Here is a 19,221-nt window from a genome sequence, read left to right on the forward strand (position 1 = left end):
CACATGAGATCTTAGTTCCTCGACCAGGGCTTGAACTCAGGCCCAGGCAGTGAAAGGCCGACTCCTAACCTCTGGACAGCTACAGAATTCCGCTCCTTAGCTCTTAACCACTAGCGTATGAACATTTTACTTACGTATCTCTGTTATGATTCTCTCGCTAGGATGTAAGCTCTGCAAAGGAAGGAAATTTTAGTTCCCAGCACTTAGTAAATCCTCAATATATATTTGTTAAATGTCTGAATAAAACCTCATCAGCTTACTTTGTGATTTCTTTTAGAAATTGTGCTGCTCAGCCTTTTTTTCTGTCATTTTCATTTTCTCTTGACAGCTATTTGGGAGGAATTGCTTCACCAGATGAGAGCTGGAAGGGAGGTCTTAACGTGAGTTACAACATTGGTCCTGGCTTTATAGGACATGATTCTTTCAGGTAATTTTATGTTACTTTAGTATCCCAGAAAAAGTTTACATATTTAATGGAAAAATGTCAAGATAAGTGTTCTGCCAGTTTTGTTTTGCTTATCTTATTTTTCTCATTTTTCATAGTGAGTATTTATCATTTAGAAGTACTTAGAGCTTCCCTTGTGGCTCAGATGGCAATGCAGGAGACCTGGTTTCAATCCCTGGGTCGGGAAGATCCCCTGGAGAAGGAAATGGCAACCCACTCCAGTATTCTTGCCTGGGAAACCCCATGGACACAGGAGGCTGGCAGCCTCCAATCCAAGAGACCTGCAAAGAGTTGGACACGACTGGGTGACTAAGCAGAACTACTTATGGAATGATGTATTAAATTCTTCCAACAGGGCTATCACAACATTTGTTTATTACATCTCAAAAATTGCTACATATGAGTTACAGGTTTAACATTTTAACTCTCCTCTTTTTTTTTCTAAAGTATTTGTTTGGCTCTGCCAGGTCTTGGCTGGGGCAGGTGGTACCGTCCCTGATGGGGGGCTGAGCTGGGGCTGCCTGCACTGGGAGATGGAGTCTCAGCCACTCGACCACCAGGGGAGTCCCTTCACTTCCCTCTTTACCTAATGTTTCTAAATAGCTCTTCAGATAGTTGTCAAAATGCTATGCATATGAAGCACTAGCTTAACTTAAGGGAAGGAGTAAAAGAGAAAGGTTCCAGCCTTTTACTGATCACTTCCTGTGTGTGGGGGTTAAATAAGTTAAAATGGGTATGCACGTGACTGTTATAAGGCTCTATATACTTTTTTTAGTTATTACTGTTATCAACCGTTGTAGCACTTTTGAGGAGGTGTGATCGCAGAATATGTTTCATTGAGCTTAATTTTACAGAAAGAATAAATTTTCCAGTAGGTCAAATTAGGCAGGAAATGCCGGTAGCAGAGAACAGCTCGTCCAGAGTTGTAGAACATCATGGCATGATCAGAACTTTATAAGTACTCTGATTTGCTTGAAAGGTAGAGAGGAAGGGAAACTTAAAAACTGATGAATTGGAGAAAATATAGCTGTTTTAAGACAAAATTATTAAGTCAGTCTTGTTTGCTAGAAATTTACTTAACAATATGAAATTGTATTCTGAGAATGTATTTTAATTTCTGTTAAGAGTTTTATTTCAGAACTTTTAAATTACTGCTGCTGACAAGTGTTCAGCCATGTCCGACTCTTTGCAACCCTGTGGACTGTACCCCGCCAGGCTCCTCTGTCCATGGGATTTTTCCAGGCAAGAATACTGGAGTGAGTTGCCATTTCCTTCTCCAGGGGATCTTCCCAACACAAGGATCGAACCTGGGTCTCTTGCATCTGCTACATTGGCAGACAGATTCTTTACCACTAGCACCACATGGGAAGCCCTTTAAAGTTCAGTTTTATTTTATAAACTATTTTATTTTATTTTATTTTTATTTTATTTATTTTATTTTATTTTATAAACTATTTTTATTTTATTTATTTATAAACTATTTTTATTTTATTTATTTTATTTTATAAACTAAAGAGTTCAGTTTTATTTTATAGAAATGTTAGAAATATTTTTATGTACGTGCTTATTTATCTCTGTCTCTCAATTAGAATGGACATCTTTTAATATAAGAGACTTTATTATCTAATTATTAATATGCTCTCGAGGTACACAATGAAAGATATAAGCCTTTCTGATTTATAAACAGAAACATACAAACACAGATAAATCAATAAACACATAGCTACAGTCACAGTTCAAGAGTAAGCTCAGAAACAGAACATCTCCCTGGTGAAGATATCAAAAAGCTTTGCACCATGAGCAAAAAACTCTATTTGATTTGAACTCAAAATGGGCAAATACACAATTTTTTAAAAAATAATTGCTAAAAACAAGACTCTGTGTCATTTCTCATCTAAGAGATCTTAATAATAATGTATTGATCAACTTAAGATTGCCAATGATAAGACCTGAAACCAAATTCTTTACCATTGCCACCACAAATGGGGTGTAACTTACCTGCTGTAAGCAAACTAGAAACATAAACAGAACACAGAATCAGTAGAAAAAAATAAGTTGGAGATACAGAGATTCAGCCAAGTTAAAATTTTATTGCTGCTTGGAATTTACATCTGGGAATCAAGGAAAATATGTCTGGGTTTAAGCTGCCCATTCTTGGCTCTCCAAGAAGAATCCATTGTACATCTCAGTGGGACTTCCAGAAATGATAAAGGATGATTTTTTTTTAAGTAAAACCATAATTCTCATACAAATATAAAATGAATTTGTGTAAAAATTTTATTTAATGCAATAAGGGAACCCGAAAGGAGTTAAAAGCTGGTTCAAAGGATAATTCAAAGGTGATACAAAAAATGAGCTCCTTAGGAATGCTGAAGTGAGTATGCTTAATAGCTGAAAAACTGATTTCTTCCACATTAGGAAAGGAAAGTTTATGAGAGAAATTGTGCATTTCAGTGGACATGAATTATTTGTATTATCAGATTTCCACAAGTTAAATTCTGTTTCTGTAGAGTTTTAAAATAGTCTTAAACAAAGACTTTGATAGGCAGAAGTAACTCTGACATGTGAGCTGAATTTTTTTCTCAGATTTCTCCTGTATTTCCCTATATAGGAGGATATTCATTCCTTTCACAATTATTTCTTGAGCATTTACTGTACCCTGGCACCACCTGGGCACTGGGGATTCAGCAGTGTACAAAACAGGCAAAAACCCCTGCCCTCTGGAGTCTATTCTTGAGTTCAGTTTATTTGGAACGTAATGAGTTTGAAGTGATAGCAGGACATTCATTATGGGTCATTGCGTATCATTTAATCTTATAGGCAACATCCCTTTAGTGATTAACTTGTAATAAAATAGGACATATTCTTCCCTGTTACAAGTCAGGGAAGGAAAAGGCCCATCTGAGTCAAATTGCCCCCAGGGCAGGTCTTGTGGCAGTCCCAGATTGGGGGCTCAGGTTTTGGAAAGTTCAGATGCAGCACAGGGGTTCCTTGTGTCTGTATGGCTGCACCCCTGGCTGATGTCACTTTTACTCAGATTCCTGGCCAGCCAAATTCCCTCAGCATAGAGTCCCAAATTGAAGATCAAATTCCTCTGGAAATCATTTCTGTCGATGGTGAAGTAGGAGATGCTCCAAAGTCAATCTCCCAAGTTGTCCAGAATTTCAGGAACTTCATTTGCAGAGCCCACAACGTTCTCACTGACCCCCTGGAAACCATAGCAATACCTCTCTAGGTAATTCAGGTACTTCTGGAGTCAGTGATACTAAAAACTAGGAAAATATAGAGATGAAAAATGTAGATGAGCTTCTTTGAGAATCTGAGCAGATAGCTAGTTTATTTTCGTTTAGATTAAAATAGCTTGTCTTCTCTCATTCCTCATTGTTACAGTATTCTTTTATTTTCTTCATTTAATTACATATGTCAGTGAAGTTGGGTTTCTTACTAATATATCTTAGGCTTATATATTTACAAACATGCTAAAGAATACTTTTGCTTTTTGCTTTTAATTTTTATCATTCAGAAGCAAAAATAAAATCTTTTACCAAATGTCTTAAAATGCAGACCAACACCCATTGATTAGTTTTCCCCTAAAGGCACTTTTTAGTTGAATACTATTCATGAATTATATACACATTCAGAATCACAATGTACTTTTAGGGGGAGAATAACCAGAATCTACACTTTACAATATATGGGATTTGACTTGATAGTTCTTGCATTCAAAAATGAACTAAAAAGTAGAAAGTTCTGGGGTTCCCTATGCACTTCCTATGAGCCTACCATAGATTAAAAATTTGTGTTCCCCTCTGATAAAGAGGGTCAGCATTTTCCCACGTCAGTTTGGCTTTATAAAATGTGAGTGGCTTTTTTTTATGATTTTTTTATCTTGATTATACTTTCCTGTGAATTCTGATTTGGTTAGTTACAATTGATGAATGAATATTTAAAAGGCAGGCCCAGATCAGAATCAACAGTGATGGCCTGGAAGAGTTTCCTCATATAGCTGTCTTGTACATTTTAGCAGGTGTTTCTCAAACTGCCATTTAACAGCGGAGTTTATCATGTTCCTTGTAGGCAGCACTCAGACAGCTCTTTAACAGTATCCTGATGGACCATTTTGATAATCTTGGAAAATGTTAACTGAATATCAGGAATTGATATTACTATAAAACAAATTAAAAATAAGCTTCTCTGGAGACTTCCCTGGTGGTCAGTGGCTAAGACTCTGAGCTCATAATGCAGGGGGCCCGGGTCCAGCCCCTGATCAGATCTCACATGCCACCACTAAGATCCGGTGCCTCCAAATTAATAAATATATATAAAAAAAATTAGGCTTCTTTGACCTTTAATAGATAATAGGCTCTCTCCCTTATTTTTGTAATTGTGTAGCATGTATTTAAAAATTTTAGAATTAACGCACAAGCTAATATTAGAATATTTTGAATAATAATAGAATAGAATAATAGAATATTTTGAACTTTAAATATTGACAATAGAGCTATGAGGGAGGAAAAATATAAAATATTGATGTTTGGTTTTTAAAATTTGAATTTAATGTGGATGCTTCAGTACACAGGAGTAAGATGTCATGATATCTGCAACTTACTTGCAAATGGCTCAACAATATTACAATTATTTGAGTTTATGTGGTGGGTATTTGGGAAGTTATTGCCCTGTCATACAATTTTCTGTACTTTTGAGATTTCTTATAATAAAACAGTGGAAGAAAGCTGTTAGACATAATGCTCCATGTGAAGTAATTTGTCCCCTTTGAAATTCTAGGAAGGTTAGAATGCATGTTTATAATATCAATAAAATCACAAGGATTTACAATGTAATCGGAACTATCAGAGGATCTGTGGAACCTGGTAAGTTGATGGATTATTGTAGATGTTTGGCTTTACAAGATTGCAAGAAGAATTTAGTCCACAGCTAATTTTTTCTGGCTGATGTGAAATGACTAACTTTGGAAGAAAAAAGTATAATTCTAAAAGAAGACTCTACCTTATGGTGTTCATTTCTGTGGGGAAACTCGAGGGAGTTTTTTTTTTTCCCCCCCTCGGATTAGAACATAACATTTTTAATATGCTTTATTTTTAGTGCAGTTTTAGGTTCAGAATGAAATTGAGTACTAGGTACAGAGAGCTCACATATAACCCCTGCTCCCCTCAAACCCCACATGTAACATCTTGTACCGTGGTGGTACATTTATTAGAGGAAGAAGTTTAATTTAAAAACATAAATTGTACTCTTTATAAATGTATTCAAAGTTGAAGTTCTTTTGAACACATTTTTTCCCAGACAGGTATGTTATTCTGGGAGGTCATCGGGACTCCTGGGTATTTGGAGGCATTGACCCAACCAGTGGGGCTGCTACTTTGCAAGAAGTTGCCCAGAGTTTTGGGAAACTGCTGAGTAGTGGTAAGTAGTGTTTCTGTGGTAGGTGGTGACAAAAAGTGACCAACTGAAATTTCCTTTGCTTTTAGGCAGATAAACCTAGTTATGTGTGTTAACAATGATTACAGGCTGGAGACCAAGAAGAACAATCATTTTTGCCAGCTGGGATGCAGAAGAATTTGGACTTCTGGGTTCTACAGAATGGGCTGAGGTAAATAAGACAGAAAAGTTCTTGTTTTCTTGGTCAACAGGCAACAAATATTTATATCTCACGACAAGCAACTTAGCATGCATGCATGCATCGGAGAAGGAAATGGCAACCCACTCCAGTATTCTTGCCTGGAGAATCCCAGGGACGGGGGAGCCTGGTGGGCTGACGTCTGTGGGGTCACACAGAGTCGGACACAACTGAAGCGACTTAGCAGCAGCAGCAGGATAATCACAAATAGGTTCCATTACCTAATATGGTTTTAATTTTGATAAATACTCAAGAGAATTTAGGAATTAGAGTTTGTTCTTACTTTCATAGCAGATTGGCAAAACAGAATATCCTCTTAATTACTGGACTGAACAAATTTATTATTGTCAAAATATTTTAGTTTGTTTTGTGAAAAATCTATATGTTCAGAAAGCAGTTAAAACTAGCAGGCTGTTTCTGACAAATGAATTAACTTATCTAAAAACTGATATAGATTCTTGGAGTTAATTTTCAAGTTTCTGATGTTTCTTTGGGTTTCTTCTATCTAAGAAAACATAAGATGTTCTATTATGGTGACTATACTCTATTATAATTTCACGTTTATAGATTTGATACATAATTGTAAACATGGGTTTATTTTACCATTCATGAAAGTGCCTGATTGTGGAGTATAAGATGATAATTTTGTGAATTGACTTATTTTTTGCTTCAGCTATGATTAACTCTGTCACTGACTCTTGATGCTTTAAGCGTCTCTCCTAGGCTCCCCTCTGTCGTCCTCTTCCCTTAGCTTCCCTCTCCAGTTTCTCTAAGTTCTTAAATGTGCAAGGTAAGCTCAGAAGGCAAGTGTGCCAAAAAGTTTCCCTCACCCGTCCTTTATTTTATAAGTCCAGATTTTATAGAACTGCTTTAAAGCATGTCATGTATTTCTTGCCATCTGTTGTTTCCTTCTGACTCCTTTCCTCTTACTTTACTTTAAAATAATATGAATTAAATAAATACGGAAGTAAAATCACACACACACAGTTACTTGGATCACTTATGCTTTGTTCCATTTATATTGTGAAGTTTTATTATTACGCTGGTATTGTGAATATGTATTTTGGAATAGGCTTAACTTTAGATGAATAATTTCTTAGGAATACATGCATGTATAAATATATATATAATATGCCTTGCATTAATTTAAATACATGTTTGTTAAAAGACAGTTTCAATACTGTTTCTAGTTTTCTGCCAAATTCTTGATCACATTCAACAGCATCCTTGCCTTCTTAAATATAGTTTAGGAATCTTCTTTATTTCTACTGTGAATCTGTTATAATGGGGACTCTGACTCTATTTATCTATAGCAGCTGTCACCTGACCTATGTGGGCAGCTACAGAGACAAGAATCCTCATTTGTGTAATAACCACTCACAGCTTTAAATGTTTTTATTGTGACGTGTTCTTATATGGTAGCAAGCTAGAGAGAGAAGTAGAGAGGTCTCTCAGCATACTCTCATATGTGTGTGACACCAGTCTTTCTCTGCTTTATCTTGCAGGGTGAGTGTGTGAAAGAGAGAGAGAAAGAATATCTTGTTAGTCCTGTTGTCCATCCTCTCTCCCTCTAGTTTTTTCTCTATTCTCTGCTTTTTTTGTTCTTTTTCTTCATCATACCTTAAAAAAAGTTTTAGATAAACGGAAATTTTCAACTACTCACTTTAAATGATAAATTTACATGGATATATCCAGTTTCAGTGGATCTCACACTTCTATGTATGTAATGATTGCTAGAGATTCAGGTCAGGCTGGATGAGTCAGCTCTTCGCATCAGGTGACCAAAGTATTGGAGTTTCAGCTTCAGCATCAGTCCTTCCAATGAACACCCAGGACTGATCTCCTTTAGGATGGACTGGTTGGATCTCCTTGCAGTCCAAGGGACTCTCCAGAGTCTTCTCCAACACCACAGTTCAAAAGCATCAATTCTTCGGCGCTCAACTTTATTTATAGTCCAACTCTCACATCCATACATGACCACTGGAAAAACCATAGGTTTTGACTAGACGGACCTTTGTTGGCAAAGTAATGTCTCTGCTTTTTAATATGCTGTCTAAGTTGGTCATAACTTTCCTTCCAAGAAGTAAGCGTCTTTTAATTTCATGGCTGCAGTCACCATCTGCAGTGATTTTGGAACCCAAAAAAAATAAAGTCAGCCACTGTTTCCACTGTTTCCCCATCTATTTGCCATGAAGTGATGGGACCAAATGCCATGATCTTAGTTTTCTGAATGTTGAGCTTTAAGCCAACTTTTTCACTCTCCTCTTTCACTTTCATCAAGAGGCTCTTTAGTTCTTCACTTTCTGCCATAAGGATGGTGTCATCTGCGTATCTGAGGTTATTGATATTTCTCCCAGCAATCTTGATTCCAGCTTGTGCTTCCTCCAGCCCAGCATTTCTCGTGATGTACTCTGCATATAAGTTAAATAAGCAGGGTGACAATATACAGCCTTGACGTACTCCTTTTCCTATTTGGAACCAGTCTGTTGTTCCATGTCCAGTTCTAACTGTTTCTTCCTGACCTGCATATAGGTTTCTCGAGAGGTGGGTCAGGTGGTCTGGTATTCCCATCTCTTTCAGAATTTTCCACAGTTTATTGTGATCCACACAGTCAAAGGCTTTGGCATAGTCAATAAAGCAGAACTAATGTTTTTCTGGATCTCTCTTGCTTTTTTGATGATCCAGCATATGTTGGCAATCTGATCTCTGGTTCCTCTGCCTTTTCTAAAACCAGCTCGAACGTCTGGAAGTTCACGGTTCACATATTGTTGAAGCCTGGCTTGGAGAATTTTAAGGATTACTAGCGTGTGAGAAGAGTGCAGTTGTGCATTAGTTTGAGCATTCTTTGGCATTGCCTTTCTTTTATTCACTCACAGGGCATCAAGGAACTGTACTCTGAAAATGCTTTTGCCTCAGGGCTCGCTGCTATTGCTATAAACAGTAACTAAGCATCATAATGTTTTTCTTGTTTTAAATGCATTAGTGTTGTCAACCAACCAGTTAACAACATTTTCTCAGAAATTATTGTCAAATTCATGGGTTTTATAAAGGTGTTTTAGACTACTCTTATACTCAATTAATCTATTTTGTTTATATTCCCACAAAATACTGTGAGTTAAGTAACAACTTTGCTTCAACTATAGGAGAATGTAAAAACACTCCAGGAGCGAAGCGTTGCTTATATCAACTCAGATTCATCTATAGAAGGTAAATTTTATTTTTGATTGTTATTAAATAGTATACTATCATTTAAGTCTGTACATTCCGTTTGTAAAACAAGTTTATTCTCTTCCTATGAGATACCTCAATACCTTCATTTTCCATTTTACTAGAGAGAAAATCATTATAATTCAAATGAATCAATGTGATTCATAACTAAACTATTAATCCTAATTTCTTTATATTTACTGTTTGCCTATTTTGAATTACTAGTATTTAGCAGACTTGATGGGAGGTGGAGAATGGATACATGTATATGTATGGTTGACAATCTTTGCTGTCCACCTGAAACTATCACGACATTGTTACTTGGCTTTAATATGTTTTTTTTTTAAAGAATATTTTTATTAAAATCACTATGTGTTATGAATATGTCAAACCTAAGCCTTCATGTTTGTACTTTTAAGAAAATAATGAAGAACTTCTTTGGAGAGGAGTTAAAATATTGACAATAAATTATTTTTGCTTTCAAAAAAAAAATCACCATGTGTTATGAAGATATGAGATAGTTTAGAGGGTGGTTAACCTTTGTATTGAATAACATTGAATTACTGAGGCGCCAAAAAATGGAAAAGAAAATCTCTAGTATGTCATTACATTCTTCATGTGGAGATAGTAAAAGGACTGGACTAAAATATTTGTGAAGAAATATGTAACAGAATATTTTATACAGAAATACTTCCTGAATGTAATGAAACAGATTGGAAGGGAACAAAATCTGCACACTTCCTTTTGACCCTAATATGTGACATTTGTATCTCTAGGCTTTTGTTGTTATTTCTAGATAGATGTCAGGGCACACTTCCCAGCTGCTGACACGCTCTGGTCTACCGTCTGCCGTATACTTTTGTGTTAATGAATGAAGGAATTCCCAGGTGGTCCAGTGGTTCGGATGCCATGCTTACACTGCTGTGGGCCTGGGTTTGATCCCTCGCTGGGGAACTGTAAATGAAGAGAATGAATACTGCGCCTTACCCCTTCCTTGGCCAAAGCCCCCCTAAGTGATGCTGCCTTAGTGAAGAACGGCTCTGACTGTTACTGTCGGAGCTGCCGCCTTAGCAAACTCCAGTATCCTGAGTGTGTCCTGCAGCCTCTCTGGCCACTGAAGAATTATTTCCATCCTATTTTTGTTGTTGTCTTAAATAATAGTCTTTATTTTTACACAAAGCACTGCAAAACGAGGCAGTTCCCCAGGGGTGACTTGGAGCTGGAAATACCTTCCCGAGTGTGAAAGGGTTAGTCGTTCAGTCATTTCTGACTCTTTGCAACCCTGTGACTGTAGCCCACCAGTCACCTCTCCATGGAGTTCTCCAGGCGAGAACACTGGAGTGGGTGGCCATTTCCTTCTCCGTTTCCACCCTATTTTTAATTCTCTGGGAATGATGTGTTCAATTTGAAGTTTATAGTGCCTTGTTTGCATCTGGAAAATAAAGTTAGAATTAAATATAGATTGGAGTTTCATTTGGAAGTATTAAAATACATTGTGTCTTGTGTATTTTTCAGGCAATTATACTCTCAGAGTTGACTGTACACCCCTTCTTCATCAATTGGTGTATAAACTGACAAAAGAGGTATGTAGTAGATCTGTCTTAATTTTTTCTGAGGAACAGTAAATAGCTCTTCTTTTCTAAATTGGTGATGCTTAGAGTGGAGAAAGGAACGAGAGTATACGTTTGTACGTGTGTGTGTAGTAAGGATAATAAAAAACGTTTATGTGTGTATCCCTCCGTAAGTTCTTACAGTCCCCAGCTAGAAACCTGAGGTCATATAGCTTATTAAAACCCATTGAGTTCCAACATTGTTTAAACATAGACTTTCTGAAATTAACTGCTCCTTTTCACCCCACCTGCCCTGCAAAACCAGGACTCGTTGACAGCTTCAAGCTCAGCTGTTTAATGTCTGTCTGCCGTTCTAAGGCCTCACTGTACATTGTCTTGGACAGTCTCCTAAGTGCATGGCCAGATTATTAACAAGTACAAATTATAAATGAATAGGAATTTGGGCTGGGATATTTTTTCCCTGCCATTTGCAAAAGCGTATTTTTCTATAAAGAGTATATAACACACAAATGTTCATGTAAATAAAGGTAGAAGTTGATGTGAAATAACATGTGGTTTAATATTGGCAAAAATTTAATTGTTCTGCCTCTTTTCTTAATATTTGACTTATCTTTTCAGATCTCCAGCCCTGATGATGGTTTTGAGAGTAAATCTCTTTATGAAAGCTGGTTAGCAAAGGACCCTTCGTCAAAAAGTAAAACTTTGCCTAGGTAAATCACTTGTATGCACGTTTTCTACCACAGGGTCAGTTGAGTTCCCCTTTGCTCCTTGTTCCTCCAGACATGCAATTCTCAGATGTCCCAGGTTGCCAAATTTGAGAATATTTTTGCAAATATTAAAATTATAAATAAAATTTAAAAAATAGTAAAAGATTATTAGGTATTACTTTGCGTTCTTGTATAAAATTACATTCAGATATGTATTAAATAAGGCCTTCCCAGGTAGTGCACCCTGCCAATGCAGGAGACGCAAGAGATGCAAGTTTGATCTCTGAGTTGGGAAGATCCCCTAGAGGAGGAAACAGCAACCCACTCCAGTATTCTTGATTGGAAAATTCTGTGGACAGAGGAGTCTGGCGAGCTACAGTTCATGGGGTCACAAAGAGTCAGATATGGCTGAGCACATGAGTTATATGTATTAAATATATTAATAAATATAACTTCAAATGGTAATGATGAAGTAAAAAAAAATGATGGATCATTTCTCTCTAAATTTATTAGGGTGTATTATCAGCAACCACCAAGTTATGTCTTTACCTGTAGTTAGTTTAGAATTTATGTAAGGATTAATTTTTATTTCTCATTTATACAACAGCTGTCTTGCACTTATTTTGTATTTATATTTGTTTTCAACTGCTATGCTATTTCTAAAACTAGCTGTTGGTAACAATTTATAGCAAGTAAGGCTTGTGAGAGTGTAAATGTATCTTCATTATGTTTTATTTGCTTATTCAAAAAAAAAAAACACTAGAGTAAAAGATTAAAAAACATCCCAAAGTCTCAGTCTCAAAAGCCCGTCTAATAGTTTGGAAGTATATAGTTAGTTTCTTGATGTATACATAATTTTATATTCTGTTTTACTGACATCATTTTGAGTGAAAATCTTCTATGTCATTACATTATATATAAATATATATGCATGTATGTAGTGGCTTCTTAATTGTATGCAAAGAGATATAATTAGATTTATTTCTGAAATATACTAGGGCACATTTAGAGTCTTCATGATCTTAAATGTAGACTTTCTCATGGCAGTTTTCATACTAGACCACAGTTCTCTAAGGGGAGAGATCATATCTTATTATTTGTTTTTCCCTCAAAAAATGCCTAAGTGCTGAAGCCATAGTTACCAGGTTGCCAAATTTGGTGTCACTGCCCAACTCTGCTTGTAATCAGTGCAGAGTTATAGGTTTATCATAGGTATAAATGTGTGTAATAGGAAAGTTCCTTTTTTTTCACATTTTAATCAACTTTATTTTCTAAAATTGAAAAATAAATTTTAAAATAAATTAAAGTTTATTATTATTTTAAATAATAAATAAAAAAAGTTCATTGTTTAAAATCAGCGTATCGTTGGGGTATTGTTGTTGTTTAGTTGCTCAGTCTTGTCCGACTCTTTGCAGCCCCATCGACTGTAGCCTGCCAGGATCCTCTGTCCATGAGATTTTCCAGGCAAGAGTACTGGTTGTGGGTTGCCATTTCCTTCTCCAGGGGATCTTCACAGGAAAGTTTTCTTGAGAGTGGTATACCTTTTGTAATTTTTATAAATGTGCCATACACTTCCTTGCAGTTGTTGGGACAGGATTCACTGTCCCATCTATTTATATTATCTATTTTTGCATTTACTTCTTTGTGTGTGTGTGTGTTATATTATACATTTAGAATCAGCAAGCTGGGATCTGGAAGTGATTTTGAAGCCTATTTTCAGAGACTTGGGATTGCTTCAGGAAGAGTCCGTTACACTAAGAATAGGGTGAGCCATTTTCTTTATTTTGGATACAGAGCACTTAATCCACATTATTTTGTTAGGAATTCTGTCATTTAATGGTTGGGCACCGGGCACTGAATGGACATGTGCCCTGGGAAGGATGCCAGGGATAGAGCTAGACTGCAGGTCCCACTGTAGATAGGCTGAGAAATAATTTGTGTTATTTTGTGAATGTTCACTGCCAGGGTTGTTCAGTGAAGTGGTAGTTGACAGAGTAATGCCAGGTGCTTAGCTGGCTGTCACTGCCAAGAGGTTTGCATCCTTCTTCTGATGCAGATGTTGTTGGAAAATTTAATTCTTTTCTGATCTGCCCCATTGCTTCTCCAGCACACTGATGGTATGCAAGTATATGGGTTATGCAAACCTATATGCAAACCTATACAAACCTATACCTATATTTTTGTCTATGTTATAAGTTATGTCATAAATCATACTGAAGATTATATCAGTACACTTAGCTTTGTCAAAGAGTTTACTAATTTTCTGATAAGTGCAATATACCAACATCATGCTTGTCTAGAATACATATCCCTTGCAAATTTGACTATCCAGAATACAGCTAAGAACAGGGAAGTAAGCAAAAACAGCTGTAGAATAACCCAAAATAAGTGTGTAAATCAGTATACTGATACTCATTATACTTCATTCATAAGAGATGTACTTTTGGGAATTCCCGTCAGTCAGACTCCATGCTTCCCCTACAGAGGGCACAGGTTAGATCCTTGGTTGGGGAATAAAGATCCCACATGCCATGTGGCCCAGCCAAGAATTTTCTTTTAAAAATTAAAAGACAAAAACAAAAACTCACCACAGTGTACACTTAATGCTGATGAATGTTATTAAATTATACTTCATTAAAGCTGCCTTTAAAAAAAGAAAAGAGATACACTTTACCCTCTTTCAAAGCCTGTTCACTTTTATACTCTGTCTCATTCTGAACAAAGTGATCTAGTTTCTAAGACAACACAGATTAAGAGCAGAATGTTAGATAAATGGAAGGAGATAGATACAGGGAGAATTAAAAACAATAAGAATGATAGGTTTATATCAAAGAAGCAGATAGGTAAACTAACATTAAGAAAAGCAGATTTAAGTACTCAAAAATATTTACATGGAGTACCACCCTGTAACAGTTTATGTTTATAATGATAATCCTTAATTTTGTAACAAAGATTAGGTGGCATGTGGATATACACTGCTAGGGAATGCAGGCAAAGGGCTTAAATGTACAGCTGACCTTTAAACAACTCAGGAGACAGGGGTGTTAACCCCTGGAGAAGTTGAAAATCATGTGTAACTTTACATTTGGGATCCGGTAGTACTGTAGTACGTATTTATTGAAAAAAAAAAATCTGTGTATAAGTGAACCCCTGCGGTTCAAACCCATGTTGTTAAAGCTTGACTGAATTACCCTCCGGTTATTATCAATACTGAGCTGCACAGAACCTTTCACTGTCAATCAGTTGATAGATAATTTCTAACTGTGCTGATATTCAATTTGAGTATCTACTCCTTAACTGTCATGAAAACAATGAGGAAAATTTTCAAGACGCAGCATTTTGAATGAAGATTATATGAATTATTAAGTGAATAATGGTAAAATTTTAAGTTGGTGAACATTTCATGGTGAAGTCTTAGTGAATTAGTCTTAACTTTTTCCTTCATTGTGATGAAACTCAGGGTACCATATGTTTTTTAATGGAAGCATTTTATAATTCCATAAAATATTATAATTTGAATATTTAATATTTTTCTATACTTGATCCCTCCCCACCCTTTTTTTTTTTTTTCCAGAAAACAGATACTTACAGCAGCTATCCAGTATACCATACAATTTATGAGACATTTGAATTGGTAGAGAAGTTTTATGACCCCACGTTTAAAAAACAGCTTGCTGTGGCTCAGCTACGAGGAGCATTGGTTTATGAGCTTGCAGACTCTAACGTCATTCCTTTCAATATTCAAGACTATGCAAAAACTTTGGAAAACTATGCAAGAAGTATCTATAACTTATCCAGGAAACATGAGCAAGCATGTAGACACCATGGAGTTTCATTTGGTAAGAAGTGGTTGGGCAGGTATTTTACAGTCATCAAGTTAGAGCTTTAAGATATCATCTCCTGTCATCATCAGTGCATAAAGCTTCATCCTAGAATTTATCCCCACTTCACTTCACCATCCTGACTTCTAGACAAAGAACTTTAAACACCTATTAAACAGTGCCATTTAGTTTGATATGTGTAGGATGAATCCATTGTGCTAAGTTTGTGCTGCAAACATTGGGCTGATAAATATTTTCCCTATATTGCTGCCTTTAAAAATGTTTTTATTTTCATAAGAACAATACTATTGTAGTGTAACAATATTACAGAAAGATTGGGAAGTAGAGAAAGCCACAAATTCCACCACATATATGTATTATAGTTATTATCATTATTATTACAGCATTTACCTGTTAGTGTTTTCCTACATGGAGGATTTTTTTACATAGTTTTCAGCATTCTTTCCTTTTCTATCTTGCCTTTTGGTGGTTGCTGTTTCACACCAAGTCTCTTCTGCAAAGCAGGGATGAAATTTATTATAGCATAGTGTAGTATAGGAGCATTAAGCATTGTATCTTGAAGCAGTTTTCTGGCTCAGATCCTGACTCTAATATTCAGTTACTGTCAGACCTTGCAAAAGTTACTTAACATCTCTACTGTCTTATTATGAATAAAATAGGAAAATATGTTTCCAAGATTGTTGTGGAGGTTCAGTTGGTTGGTACATAGAAACAATGGTGACTGACACTCAGTGCTCATAATGTTAGCTGTTATTACTGTTTTATTGTAACCATTCTCTTTTATTATTCTGGGAGTACTTATTCTTTGTACATATCAAAGTTAACAAATATGTACTGAGTGTCTACTATGTACCAAGTACTCTGTTATTTCCTGGATGATAGAAAGAAGTTTAAGAAATAGTCGTTGTCCTCACAGAGCTTACATTCTCGTGGAGAAGGAGAAGACCAAACGCAGAAGATAAGCTATTAGAGGGGTGCACGGAGGGTACTGTAAGGGCCCTGAAAATGCGTACTGGATGGTCAGTAATGGCTTCTGAATATAATCACACAGCAATTAGTAATCTTCAGAAAGAGGATTAGCAGCAATACTAAGATCTAGAAATTGAAGCCAAGAAAAATATAGAAAACCATGCTTATCATCATTATGATTGTACAGTCACTGCAGTGATGGGGAAAAGGAAGAGAGACGAAATGAAGAAATAAGCAGATCTTGCAGCAGGATGGGTGTTTGGAGTCCTGTGGCCGTCCAGCATCTATGTCTCTTCGTAAATGTCCCTATTTCTTTCTGGTGAATTAGCCTTTACTAATTTTTATTAGGTAGGGTCCAACTGAGAGACAGATTAAACAGTTGCAGCAGCAGGACTGTGCACACAGTTGATGGATCCATCCTTTCTCTGTCCGAGGGCCCTAGGCTGATCTATAAATGCTTTTCTCCCCCTTATTTTCAAGCTCTGTATCTCCACTGGTGCTTCTCCATCAACACTGAATATTCTCATATCTTTTCTATCTTAAAAACATTCTTCTGTGCGATTTGCCCTCCTTCCTTCACAGTTAAAATCCTTCATTTAAGGTCAGGCAATAGTCCCTCAGAAACGTTTTAATGAAGGAATGATGAATGTAACGATGGATAGATGGATATACAGTTCTCTGCTGCTGCTGCTGCTAAATCGCTTCAGTCGTGTCCGACTCTGTGTGACCCCAGACGGCAGCCCACCAGGCTCCGCCGTCCCTGGGATTCTCCAGGCAAGAACACTGGAGTGAGTTGCCATTTCCTTCTCCAATGCATGAAAGTGAAAAGTGAAAGTGAAGTCGCTCATTCGTGTCTGACTCTTCGCTACCCCATAGACAGCAGTCTACCAGGCTCCACTGTCCCTGGGATTCTCCAGGCAAGAGTACTGGAGTGGGTTGCCATTGCCTTCTCCAATACAGTTCTCTACATTCTGCTTATCAACTCATTGCATTCTTAATGTTCCTAAGACTCTACTAAAACTGCTCTTTCCAAAGGTTTCATTTACTTGTGCCACTAAATCCTAGGGACACATTTTTATTTTTCTCTATTAATATTTTGACTTTTGTGTTTCATTTGAAATTTAAAGTTTCTTCAACACTCTTTTCCCTTAGCTTTCATAATATCTTCTATTAGATTGTTTGATTTGTACATGATATTAAAAGCAGCAACAATAATTCAAGGCCAAAAAAAGACCTTATTTCTTCTACTGAATGTACTGATACTGAATACATTACTCACTAGCTTTGTAGTCTCACAGAGATCCCCTGTTTGGAGCTGTAATGCTTTATCTATAAAATGAATATTGAATCCCCTGCATTATAGGATTAATGGAAGAAGCAAATCAATAATGTATGGTAGTGTCCAGTTTAGAAAAGATGGAAAATGATGAACAGGTTGTTATTAAAAATATGATACACTTTCCTAATCCCTTTTCTTAGAAATTTTGTGAACTAAAGATTGACCAGACCAAACTGGATCCCAGTTCTCAGAGTTTAAATATATCAGCTTGTCTGTCACAGGTTGCCTTAAATAAGATCTTAAATGTACTACTTAAAAACTAAAAATGACATTGTTTTATTCTGTAATAATTATAGGAATGAAGCTCATTTATAGCATCTGGCATACAGTTGTCCCAATAAATAAGTATTGAAAGAATAGTTAAATGAATGCTGAGTTTCTGATAAATAAAGAGGAGTTTTTATGTCCTAGACTCTTGAAATTTGTTATTTCCTTAAGAACAAGTTTTGCCATTTTCAATTTTATACATTATTTCTTTGTTACAAGATTTCCTAATACATTCCAAGGATCTGCAAAAAGACTCAGTAGAAAAATAGTCTCAACTCCTATTTAGTCATAGCAAGCTAGCATGGGGACGGCAGGAAAGTGAAACTTTGAAATATGAAGCATTGTACTTAATAATTTCGCCTCTCTTCTTCTATTTTTTAAAAAGAGTCCTTATTTTCTGCTGTGAAAAACTTCTCAGAAGCTGCTTCAGATTTCCACAGAAGACTTTCACAAGTTGATCTGAATAAGTAAGTTTCAAATGTAAAGCTATCTACTGTTTTTAAAAGCAATGTGGTTAGTGGAATGAAGCATTCGGTTCAGAATCATTGCTACTTAAATTATGGTATTCCAACCAGCAGCATCAGCCTCACCCGGGAGCTTGTTAGAAAGGCAGAATATCAGAGCTCGTGCCAGACCCGCTGAGTTAGAATTCTGCAGTAGACTCTCCAGGTAGTTTGTATTCACATTAAAGTTTGAGGCGTGTTGCTATTGAAAGATAAAAAACCCATCCCATGGCAGGGGCTAAGGAGACATGTCTTTTGAAGTTTGCATGGTAAGAATTCTGACTGCTGCTGGTAATTCATAATTCTGTGGGTTTAAGTGCATTTGTAACCCATTTTACTACAGGCCCAAATGGTCCTGTGAACAGTGTAGAAATTCTCTCTTATACTTTTTTTTTTGCATGTCCTTTAACCTCTTGCCACTTGAACGTTGAAAAATAATTTAAGTTACACTCAAAGCATTATTTAACAAGCATAAACTGTACCACCTCACAGTTCATATCACTTTTCTTAATATTTTTTAAATTCATTCAAACAAGTTTTGCCACCTCCCATCCAGGCAGAAAGCTGTGTCAGTCATTGTGAGGGGCCTTTCGCTCTCCCTGGGGTTGTAGGATAACCTAGGGAACTTGTGCGGCACCCCAAAAGATTAAGTTGGCAGCTTCCAAGTGTGGAAAGGACTGCCTGCCCACGAGGTACGGCTGTCTCTCTCCCTGCTTGGAGACCCTTGCAGACT

The 19,221-nt window shown here is 36.4% G+C and overlaps 1 protein-coding gene across 3 annotated transcripts in view; it reads left to right on the top strand.

Moving 5' to 3' along the window:
* Positions 1-19,221, top strand: part of NAALAD2 (N-acetylated alpha-linked acidic dipeptidase 2) — a 49,922-nt gene that overhangs the window by 21,959 nt on the left and 8,742 nt on the right. For all 3 annotated transcript variants that reach the window (XM_043452417.1, XM_043452415.1, XM_043452416.1), the window contains exons 8-17: positions 329-427; positions 5,231-5,316; positions 5,750-5,869; positions 5,974-6,056; positions 9,227-9,290; positions 10,806-10,873; positions 11,480-11,571; positions 13,243-13,333; positions 15,143-15,407; positions 18,371-18,452. In XM_043452417.1, the coding sequence (XP_043308352.1) occupies positions 329-427; positions 5,231-5,316; positions 5,750-5,869; positions 5,974-6,056; positions 9,227-9,290; positions 10,806-10,873; positions 11,480-11,571; positions 13,243-13,333; positions 15,143-15,407; positions 18,371-18,452 (1,050 nt within the window). The remainder of the gene's footprint in view (positions 1-328; positions 428-5,230; positions 5,317-5,749; positions 5,870-5,973; positions 6,057-9,226; positions 9,291-10,805; positions 10,874-11,479; positions 11,572-13,242; positions 13,334-15,142; positions 15,408-18,370; positions 18,453-19,221) is intronic.

This window comes from Cervus canadensis, chromosome 29 (assembly GCF_019320065.1).
Source record: "Cervus canadensis isolate Bull #8, Minnesota chromosome 29, ASM1932006v1, whole genome shotgun sequence".
Taxonomy (NCBI): domain Eukaryota; kingdom Metazoa; phylum Chordata; class Mammalia; order Artiodactyla; family Cervidae; genus Cervus; species Cervus canadensis.